Here is an 11,992-nt window from a genome sequence, read left to right on the forward strand (position 1 = left end):
GAATTGCCCAAATAATTAAAAGATCTTGACAAGAAAGAGACTGACAAGCATTATAATAATAGTGACGTCACATTAGTAATTGTTCAATGTACTAATGTGACGTCATACGCTATCCAATCCGTTTAACAAAAGTTTTTTTTTTAATAAAATAAAGGTATTTAGGCATGTTTTATAAATATTTAAAAAAAAGTTAGTTTATAGGTTAGGAAAGGTTAAGTTAGGTTAGGTTAGGTTAGGATAGTATAAGTTAGTTTGGGTTAGGTTAGGTGAGGATGGGTTAGGTTAAGTTAGGATATGTTAAATTAGAATAAGTTAAGTTAGGATTTGTTAGGTTAGGTTTGGATAGGTTTCGATAGGTTAAAAATTAGAATACTAAAATTAAAAATTTCCCTAACGCATATGGTTGCTTTCATTTAAGGGAATTCAAAAGGTTTAATTAAAAAAAAAACATCGCATTAAGCGTGGCCAGCAATCCCGAATAATTACCGAATTCTGTTCACTGGTTTGTAATTTAGTTTTGTTTAGGAGCCAGTTTTCAAATTCCTTAATAATAAATCATTTAACGTATACAATTCTTACAATGAAATCGAAAACATTTTCGAATCCCCAAATTACTGAACAGGAAGCTTGTTGCTGATCAGATACTCCCATACAACATTATTAACTCAAAAGTTGACTGCCCCTAGTTGGTAAACAAAATAAATTTCTACGCACCTTTCCGATATAGCAGACAGAAAACCCTTTTCTACATTGACAGATCCAACACCAACTCCAATCAAAGTGAAATATAGGACCTGTAACTGGTACAATAACAAACTATAGATATGCATGCTGACATGTTCACTGCTAGTTACTATCCTTACATCCTTCCAGTATCCTTGTGAGATTCGTTCGTTGTATCCCATTCTAGATGCGAATAATACAAATTCATGATGATTAAATTAATTGTACCTTTAATTTTCATTTTCCTTCACCTCCCCGTACCCGCCCAAACCACAAAATCTGTTACCCACTCTATCCGGTATAGTTATAAACACATATATTGTTATATAAGTTATGTAGGTTTATTAAATTTGCTGTAGGTACTTCCATTTTTTAAATTTTAATATTTGGTACTTAGTTCTGCTTTTTTATATTTTAGTTTACATTCATGAAGTACTTGGTTAAATATTACGAAATAAATGTATCTGTGAACATTTATAATTGGTCTGTTCCTTAAATAAATACCACAAAAATATATCAAACAAATAAACATCTGCACCATCCCAGATCTACTAGGTTTATCCACATAAAGCTAAAACTTACAAACTTTGACTAGATCGAGAACTTCGGATAATAAATATTAATTATCTTAACATAGTGCGTTATTTTATTACGTATTTACCATTCATTCCATCAATATAACAATTCTATTGAATAAAAACATGTGACATGTATTGGAGAATAACGTTTATTTACAAAATTTTACTGTGATGTTCAAAACCTTCTTACATTTGGGGCATTGATTGAAGGGAATTCATTATCAGAATCTAGATTAAACTGATTACCACTATTGGGATATGTTACGTAATGTTGCGGTCCGCTTCGATAGCGTTGTTGCTCAGTTTGAAAGCGTTGCGGTTGTACTCTTGGTAACCGTTGCTGTTCATTTGGAAATGATTGCTGTCCACTTTGAAAGTTCTGTTGATTTTCCATTGGATACTGGTGTTGTATGTTACTTGGATAAGGTGCTTGACTATTTTGAAATGTCTGTTGTCCATTTTGGTACATCTGTTGCTGTACATTTGAATATGGTTGTTGATATTCTGTGTAACCCATTTGTTGTGCATTCACATTTGGATAAACCTGTTGTTGTCCGTTCTGGTAGGGTTGGGGGAGAGCAACAGGATAAGTCGTCACCTGCAGTACTTCGTTACCGTAATAGGTTACTCTTCTCAGTGCAGAGTAATGACTCTGAACCACCATTATGAAGTACACCTTGAAAGCTGTAAATAAAACAACAAATAAATTCTGTGATATTTCCATCAATTATTGCAATACCTAGCTACATATTTACGTAATTATCAATATGGTAAAAATAAAAATGTTAGATTTTAAATCTGTTGTTTTCAATAATATTCAGAAATTCAGGCGGAAATTGAAATACATGGAATTTTTTTTTTTAAATATTGATTATCCCCATCGATCGATCAGATTGATCAGCTAGGAAGAACAAAAAATTTAAAACATTGGAAAATTAGGTAAAAATTAAAACCTGCCATTCCAACACCAATCAATCGTCAATAATTTACTTAGTCGATTACTTTATTTTATTGACTTAATGTATAATTACTTTCCTTACACCACATTCTTAGATACAAAATCTGCAAAACACAAATCGGAAGAAGAATTGATGAAGGATTAGTGGGGGTGGGAGTGGGGTGAGTTAATTAGGAAATGATATGGTCGTTAGAAGGAGGAAAATGGTTTATTGGGGAAATATTCAATAGAGGATTTTTGGTGTAAAAGAAGTAATTTGACTTTAATACTTTATTTATTATTTTCACTATTTTGTTTAAATTAACTCCAAAGGAGACTCTGAGTTCTAATGTTTCCTGACTATGCACCCGTACCGAAGGGATTAATGTTCCTCGAAGCATCGTCCATTGTCATTAAATAGTAAAAACCTACAGTAAAAGAAATTAAAAAAATAAAATAATAAACATTATGTATTACCAAGGGAAAAGACTGCATTAGATATGACCCAACTAAATCCACTATCTAGTACGAGTCCAAGCAAGATGTATGCTATAGAAATCGTGAATAAATTGATGTAGGAGTACACCAACCATGGGGCAATAAGATACGGCTTATCCTGCAAACAAAATTAGGCAATGTTATCAAAAAAAAAATTAAGACCTATAAATAAAGTTTCTTTTTACTGACACCAGGGGGTTTAGCACAGTGAAATCGATAACTTTACAATATCGGATCGATAGGCGTAAATACCGATAATTTTATACACATCTATAAAGCCCTATGTCAATACTGTAGACGTAGAGGTAAGAACTGGCAAATAACTTTAAATGATAATTTTTATATTTTTAATAATGGAAACATATTTTTATGGATCGCCACCCGAAAACGGCGCTCTCGGCACTTCTAGCCGACGGCAAGCATTCCTGTTTCTCACGCCCAGGGGGGGTCGACTCCGACCTAAATTTTGGTCCTAGAATGGTGGCGGTTTGGTGACGTCATAGCAATATTTAAAATGCCAATATCCAATAGGAACACTTTGAACGCCATAGAAGAACTGAGTTGTATAAAATGGGATATCTGTGGTAACAAAAGTCAAAACACCACATGTTTATGGTTATGTTCATGGTTCTTCGCCGACGTAAATATTTGTGAAAAGTGAAAGTAGATTTGTTAAAATGCCTCGATAATTTCGCTGTAGTGTCGAAAGCTGTGAGGATGTTGTTTCAGTGCCACACGACAATAACGAGAGTCTGTTTCGGGAATGGGCGTGGAGAATTGGCAGAATAGATTAAATTTATTACCCGATTTTGGCAAATTATGCACATGTTTGTAGTTCGCATTTTGCAAAAAAATTAAAAACGACTTGTGGCTCGCTGAAAAAAGATGCTTTGCCGACCCTTAATCTTCCAGATATCGGAATATATCGGGATTTACCTGGTGCACAAGGGACCCGGGATGTTAACCAAAATGCAGGTGTGAATCTCCCTCTGTTTGTTTAATGTTTCTAATGTAACTTATCATTAACTTTATTTATTATTAGAGAGATAGAATGAAAGAATAGACGTTGATTTGAGTCGTTATTATGATAAAGATATTCATTCAATAGAATTATTATTTCTTCAAAGCCAGCAACTGAATTACAGATATAATATTCTATGTTTTGTTTGAGTAATGTGATGTTTATTTATTTCAGATTTCTTCCCTGAACCCAGCAGCGGGCTCATTGCTGCCAAAATGGACGTAGAAGCGTATACCTTCATACGCTTCTATATACAACTGTTTTATTTTTCTCTAAATGAAATAATATTCTAATATTCTGTTTTGGTGTGTTAACATTTTAATGTCATTTAAAATGTGTTTTGTGTTTACACAAGCTTGTATGTCTCTTTTATGTGTTATCTGTGTTTGAGTAATAAAATAATTCATGCAATTACGATTTTTTCATTTTTAAATAATATTTTAGGCTAATAAATTGGGACCGTATTTATATTGTCTATGGTAGTACCGTTTTTTTTTTTACTTTCCTCTATCTTTGGTCGATGGTTTGTGACGTCGTGACAACATATTCCCTTCTCTTTCTTTTTCTCTTAGTTCCAAAAAAATCCGTCGGACGAAATATGTTCAGTACTAAAAGCACGAAGATGACGATCTAGGTGTAGGTTCATTTATGAGATAGTTGATTTATGCTCACGCCCGCCTTGGCAGTTGACAGTTCTTAGCTCTTCATAAAAACCCTTCTGATAAAATTCGTGTTGTAACTAATAGTGTACCGTACTTTCAATAAATATTAACGTAATTATTCGACTACATTCTTTACATTATCACAACCCTTTACACACAGTACACATTAAATGGACAGCGCTATAACAGGTAAGAGAATAGTGCCCCATAATACGATATTGACAAAATCCAGCGACTATGGTCAATTTCGCGAGCACGGTAAACATATGATTCCGACCGTCGGTAGGCAAAAGCCGCTGTTTGCAAAAGATACACGACTTTTTGAATAATGTCGTTCGTTATGAAAAATAACTGACTAATTAATGAATGGAGGTGAATTAACTAAGCCGTTAAGTTAAAAGAAATGGTACACAAGATCCGTGGATGATCGAAACGCGATAAATTTATTCCGTTTGAAAGAAAAAAGTTATTAGTCATAACTAAACGCCTCACTAATTAACTCTCTTTTTCATATCAAAAAGTACATACGGACTGTCAATGTATGTTAAAGTTATTATTTAAATTTGACATTGTCAATTTATTAGTTTCTTACTTTTATGTAGCCGTCTGGCTTTAATTAATTTGCCAGTTTATAACAATTTGCATTACCGATATCGGTTAATATCAATATCAATAGTTCGACCAAATCGCTACAAAATCGTCGGTAGTTCCGCCTATCGATCTGATATTGTAAAGTAATTGATATATACTGGCAACACTAGAATAATTTCACATTCCGAAATCAAACGTCATAAAAAAATTTAAATTAGTAATTTGGGCCTATGGCCTAAGTGCTCACGGGAACTATACAGGGTGTATCGGCACTAACCCGACAAACTTTAACCAGCTATTCCTTAGCACATTTGGAGTAAAAAATGTTACGGGCACTTTGCTGTCCGGTAGCATTTTTTTTTCAATTAAAAACAAAAAAAATTAAAATTTCCACACTACATCACTGTCATTGGCATTGCGTTTCGTGTTCAACAGCTGTTATAAGCAAGTATGTCAAAAAGCGTCTTCGCTCTTTCGCACACACTAAATAATAATAGTTAAAAATGCGACGAATGGTGCCGTGCCATTTCGTCGTGATTGTAGAAGTGCGCCAATATAGGTACACACGTGCATTATTCAACGGAATTCGAATAAAATATTTGCCAGATGGGTTTTCAAACTTTGACAAAGGATAAAACATGTGGTGAAAATATGAATAGTAAATTTTTTATTAAAAAAAAACGTTACCGGACAGCAAAGTGCACATAAGATTTTTTACTCCAAATATGCTAAGGAATAGCTGGTTAAAGTTTGTCGGGTACATGCCGATACACCCTGTATGTAAACCGTCTCCGCTTTATAAATAAATAAATATAAATAATGAGGTCTTTTTTCACAACTGAGTTAATTGGTCAATGAGGACTTAAGTAAATAAGTTGTGGCTTAAAACCTTAATAACTGATTAGTGTTAAAAAGTATGCGCGGACTGCCAATGCATATTAAAGTTAATACTTAAATTCGATATTTTTAATTTAATCGTATTTTTACCTAGCTGTTTGACTATTTATTTATTGTTTTTGTGTTTAATTCGTAGAACTCCATTTAATTTTTTTATAAATTTAAATAGCTGTTTGACGTTTAAGAATGTTGATGCCTAGACAATACCGTTCAGTTTTGTCATCTTAAAACGATTTCTCACTTATTTCGTGTCAATATCGGCTTGGCTATCAACAGCGCAACCGGGCTCAGGATATCCATAATTTATCATCGTCAAAAGTGAATATCTTTTTTATATCGTTAATTCATCAATTTGACAGTTCGGGAGTTTCAAATGAGGCTCCTAAAAGTGTATTTTTGTGTTAATACGTTTGCTAATTTATATGTGCCACAGAGCTTTTACTAGATGGTGACGTTTTGCAAACTTTTTGATAATAATAAATTGATAAAATAATGATTAATTTTGTAAGAAAGTATAAGTAACTGGAACAAACTGTCGTCATTCTTAATTACGCGTTTTATTTAAAATCTTCCTGTAGAGCGAATGATGCTCAGGAATTGCTAACAAAATGTTTGAAGAAGTGTATTGACAAGCCCGAGCGAATTCAATTGTTCGCGTATATGACTTCTTTCAACTCTAAGAGCTTCGTTTACATCCGTTCATTAATAAGTAATTTTGGCATAACTAATGCCATTATTCTAAAATATATGTAAATTGATATTTATTCTAAGCTTATCTGACGCATTGGTGGTCGCGCTAAAATTTGCATGTGGGCTGTCGGAACATTTCTTATCGGTTGTTGGCCGTGCTTGCAAATATCGATAACTGACCATAGAAGACGAATTTAGTGAATACAGTAACGAAGAGGGTTTTTTAGATCGACCGTGCTATGTCCCTAGACACTATGTGGCACGTGGATGAGTCTAACTTGTAGTAAACATTCACAATAGTCGATACATTGAAAAAGTTCTTTGATGAACTTCATTTGATGTCACCAATTCCTCGACTTCCCTTTAGTCACATGATCCAAAACATTAAAAAATATTGATATAAATATATAAAATTGAATACCATCACAACTCCGATCAACAGTAAAATATCTGCTATTAGCAGAACGCCGGTCATCACGGCCAGAGTAATCAATACATCGATCAAGTTGTCATAGTAATTATAGTTGTCATAGTAATTATAGTTGTCATTGTAATTATAATTCGCATAAGAATATGCCAGGACAGACGAGAGTACGAACACGGTTCCAGTACTTAGCTGAAAAGTAAAAAATAACGCCATTGAAGAAGAAGATAATATTAATAAATCTAAACAATAATATTAATAAGTTTCAACAGTTCAAGACACAGAAAGTAAACAGGTAACGGTCGCAGAACGCGAATCGAACGCAGAATCTTTGTCTTACCGGACAACGGTCATTAAGACCTGATTATTTGACGTCATTTTTGTCGATCGAATTTTGAATGATCAAAATTACCTTTTTTCTGTATCTTGTTCTGTTTCATGTTACGTTTAGATTTTTAATAATATCTTCTTCTTCAATGATTATATATTAGAGTCATGGGTATAACCCTTTTTTTTCAATAAATTACATTGTGGTATAAATTAAAAAAAACACGCATGCAGAGGGGTACGGCGATTCCTTGGCTGAATTGGTCTAAAAATGGTACCTGAATGCTAGTTGACTCTGAGGCAGCATTTTATTATATTAAAAAAATGTATATATTTATATGGTAAAACCCCTATTTCTGACACTTTAAGCCATTATAAGTTATTCTTAAATTTAATTATTTAAAAATTATATATTCCTTTGTAAATATACAAGAAATTGTGCTATTTTGAAATTATTGTTTAATATCAATAATAAAATCTCACTTAGTTACGAATTTATTACGGTTAAATATTTATTATTATTTAATATGTATCATGCTAACAAAACACAATTTCTGATATTTTATATGTATCATGCTAACAAAACACCATTTCTGAGATTTTATATGTATCATACTAACAAAACACCATTTCTAACATTTAATATGTATCATGCTAACAAAACACCATTTCTAACATTTAATATGTATCATGCTAACAACACACCATTTCTAACATTTAATATGTATCATGCTAACAAAACACCATTTCTAACATTTAATATGTATCATGCTAACAACACACCATTTCTAACATTTAATATGTATCATGCTAACAAAACACCATTTCTAACATTTAATATGTATCATGCTAACAAAACACCATTTCTAACATTTAATATGTATCATGCTAACAACACACCATTTCTAACATTTAATATGTATCATGCTAACAAAACACCATTTCTAACATTTAATATGTATCATGCTAACAACACACCATTTCTAACATTTAATATGTATCATGCTAACAAAACACCATTTCTAACATTTAATATGTATCATGCTAACAAAACACCATTTCTAACATTTAATATGTATCATGCTAACAACACACCATTTCTAACATTTAATATGTATCATGCTAACAAAACACCATTTCTAACATTTAATATGTATCATGCTAACAAAACACCATTTCTAACATTTAATATGTATCATGCTAACAACACACCATTTCTAACATTTAATATGTATCATGCTAACAAAACACCATTTCTAACATTTAATATGAATCACGCTAACAAAACACCATTTCTGACATTTTATATGTACCTATAAAATATATATAAAATACCTAACAAAATACTATTTCTGACATTCATCGATGCGTTTCTAGTATTTGACATGGCTGTAGATAATATCTACTCGTGTCAACGAATCTTGTATTTGACTTGGATGTGGGCGTTACTGATAAACCTATTAATAAAATGCATAGCTAAGTGAAACAACATTTAGTTCTATAAAAAAACGAAAATGAAATACACCTACACGTCCTACACGTACATCGATATTTTGGAGAAACAACAATTAGTCAATTGAACTGCTGATAAACTACATGTGTGGTTTAGCGGTTTGAAATTTAATAAAACAATATATATTCAGGTAAAATAATATATTCTTTTGATTAACCGAGTAAAATTTTATATGCCTATTATTTGCATTTTCTTTAGTTAAAAATAGATAAGTGTGGTTCTCGGAATGCCATATTTATTGCTTACTCTCCATTTTTAATTTTCACTAAGTGCCTTTTGTAAGGACTCTTGGGTAAGTTTAAAATTTATTCCTCAAGTAAATCACTGATTTTTACTTATGTCAGGACAGACCTACGATCGTAATTGCTCTAGCAAGCGTAGAAAATTGATCTTTTTGTGGGGTTTTAATTTAATTATTTCTGATGAACGTATTACTAAAATCACACATGTTTCTAGAGGGAACCTTCGGGAAGCTACAAATTCATCGCATAGAAAATAAAATCTGGTGCTTACTGCTAATTTTATGGTTGAAAAACGTTTTATAAAATTTTTAAAATACTCAAGAGTTTTATGTATTATAATATTAAGAGTTAAGTATGTAAACAAATTAATTTACTGATTGTTCAGTTTTGTAAGATTCGTATAAAATTTTTATTGTATTATTGTACATAAAACAACGGAATCACATAAAAAATGCACAAATATAGCAAAATTATTTTATCGTGATGTAAAATAATTTGATTTGGTCCGTTAATTATGCATTTAATTAATAAAAACAGTCTGATAACACGTTATGACAGAGTTATTGATTATGCCTAAGTTTAGCAAAACCAACTAATTAAAAAAAAATAATTTACAGATATCATTTTTGCCAATCTGATGGCTACTTAAAGTAAGCTTATGGGATAAAAGTTATTTATTATATATTCTAACCAAATCTAGGATTCCGATGATAAGTGATCCAGTCCGCAAACTGCATCCGCAGCAGCAAGAAGCCACTCGGCACATGTTTTCTAAAAAAATTAAACATTACATTGGTATCATTATATTCACCATATTATTTTATTATACCATTCAAATGACCAAATTTGGCACATTATGGCAAGCGATTGCTAAAAATGATTTTGCAAACTTAGCATAGTATGCCAAAAATCGTTCTACTGGATGAGGCCACTGGAATTAAGGTGGTCAAAGCCCCATATTAACCCACTGGCATTAAGGTGATATTAGCCCGATACGAGGCCACTGGTATTAAGGTGGTCTAAGCCCCATTTTAACCCACTGGCATTAAGGTGATATTAGCCCGATACGAGGCCACTGGTATTAAGGTGGTCTGAGCCCCATATTAACCCACTGGCATTAAGGTGATATTAGCCCGATACGAGGCCACTGGTATTAAGGTGGTCTGAGCCCTATATTAACCCACTGGTATTAAGGTGGTCTAAGCCCTGTTTAGGCCACCATGAATGATGACGAAATAAAATCCCAACCCATTAAAAAACCATAATATATTATCACAATAATATCACATTATCATAAAAAAAGGTTTTTAATATATAATTGAAGAATAAGATAATACTAATAAATCTTAGGGAAACGTGAAACAAAACAAGACAGAAAAATAAAATGGTGACGGTCTCAACTGGGAATCGAACTCTGGATCGCTGTTTTACTAGAACAACGCCTTTAACCACGCGGCCATTGAGACATAATTATTTTATGTCATTTTTGTAGATCTCTTATTTCAAATTCAAAATACACAATATTATTCTCAACTAAATTTTCCCATATTTTTCGCTGCTATCTTTTAGAATAGTTATAATAATAATGATGATTGGATTATTTATATAGCGCCGTTTTCGTGAGAAAATCACCTCAAGGTCGCAAGTTCCCAGTTCTGAAGAATTTGTATAAAACCTAGAAATTGTCGAATACCAGTTGAGACCGTAACATTTTTATTGTTCTGTGTCTTGTTCTGTTACATGTATTGTTTAGATTTATTAGTATTATGTTCTTCTTCAATGATATATTACATTGATGGGTTAAAAAGTCAAAAGAACGGTTTCTCAGTCTATTTGGCAATTTTTGGGTTAGACCACACTTGCAAAAAGTGTGTTTATTGGCTTCGTATGATAGTGTAGGACAAAGAACGAGTTGTACCCGTCGATATAGATTTCGCATGGTCAATGGATACTGTAACGTGTCAGTTAAGTTACGCAATTGCAAATTGCGACGAGTGTGCGCTAGTGTGAGCAAGCGATGCGCGCGCACACCAGAATCCGAATGGTTCTGACAAGTTCCCGAACCTAGCCGATCGTAAGTAGGCGGCTTCATTAGGTAGCCGATATCGACCTGCGATGCCATACCTACCGAAATTTCGGTAGATCCACCGTTTTCGGAAAAAATCTACCAATCTAACGATTTCTGAAAATATACCAAACTTTGACTCCGGTGATATCAATTGATTCCTTGGACCTAAGAATAAGTCCCACAATGGATGGGCTGCAAAACCGCATTGAAATTATTTTCTACGCAGTTTTCGGTTTTTGTCGGTTCCATACCGTTACCGAGGCAGTGAGACGACGGGCTTAAACGTAACATGACGTGGGGTAAAAATATAAATTTAAACTTACTTCTAACTGTGATAAACTCACTTTTAACAAGAAAAAGTCAAACACATATCACTGACTTAGACAATTTTTGACAATGAATAACTTTTCATGTTGTACGAAAGAAATATAAATGCATATCTTGAGGGTTTAAACCAAATTTTAATCAGATAACCCTATCCAAATGAAGCTATTATCTGGACTACATAAATGCTGATAATGCAAGTTATTTACGGTTTAATTGACGAAATATAAAAATCGTCTATTAAAAACTAATTATCATTTCAGTATTCTCGGTTTTGTCAGAATTACACTCTTTTTTCTTATTGTGCAATTGACGAAGACTACCGCCGTGGTCGTGGGGTAAGGCTCTCGACAGCAAGCCGAAGGTCACAGGTTGAACCAAGGCATGCGCAAGTAAATTTTATTTGATTAATTTGTGTTATTTCACAATTTGTTCATTTATAATTATATATAGTATTCTTGCGGCACGTTACAGAGTGGAATATACTCTCAGTACCG

At 32.7% G+C, this 11,992-nt stretch overlaps 1 protein-coding gene across 1 annotated transcript; it reads right to left on the reverse strand.

Annotated features, from left to right (window-relative positions):
* Nucleotides 1–1,475: 1,475 nt before the first annotated feature.
* On the reverse strand, nucleotides 1,476–11,578 carry LOC149415256 (uncharacterized). Its single transcript, XM_089642661.1, has 5 exons — nucleotides 11,495–11,578; nucleotides 9,795–9,874; nucleotides 7,019–7,213; nucleotides 2,716–2,854; nucleotides 1,476–1,985 (listed from the first exon to the last, which is right to left on the reverse strand). Exons 2-5 carry the CDS (start codon nucleotides 9,867–9,869, stop codon nucleotides 1,477–1,479), a joined length of 918 nt encoding a protein of 305 aa, XP_089498787.1. The 5' UTR covers nucleotides 9,870–9,874; nucleotides 11,495–11,578; the 3' UTR covers nucleotide 1,476.
* Between the last annotated feature and the right edge of the window lie 414 nt (nucleotides 11,579–11,992).

Source organism: Hesperophylax consimilis, chromosome 18, assembly GCF_061612785.1.
Source record: "Hesperophylax consimilis isolate HC1 chromosome 18, BYU_Hcon_1.0, whole genome shotgun sequence".
Taxonomy (NCBI): Eukaryota; Metazoa; Arthropoda; class Insecta; order Trichoptera; family Limnephilidae; genus Hesperophylax; species Hesperophylax consimilis.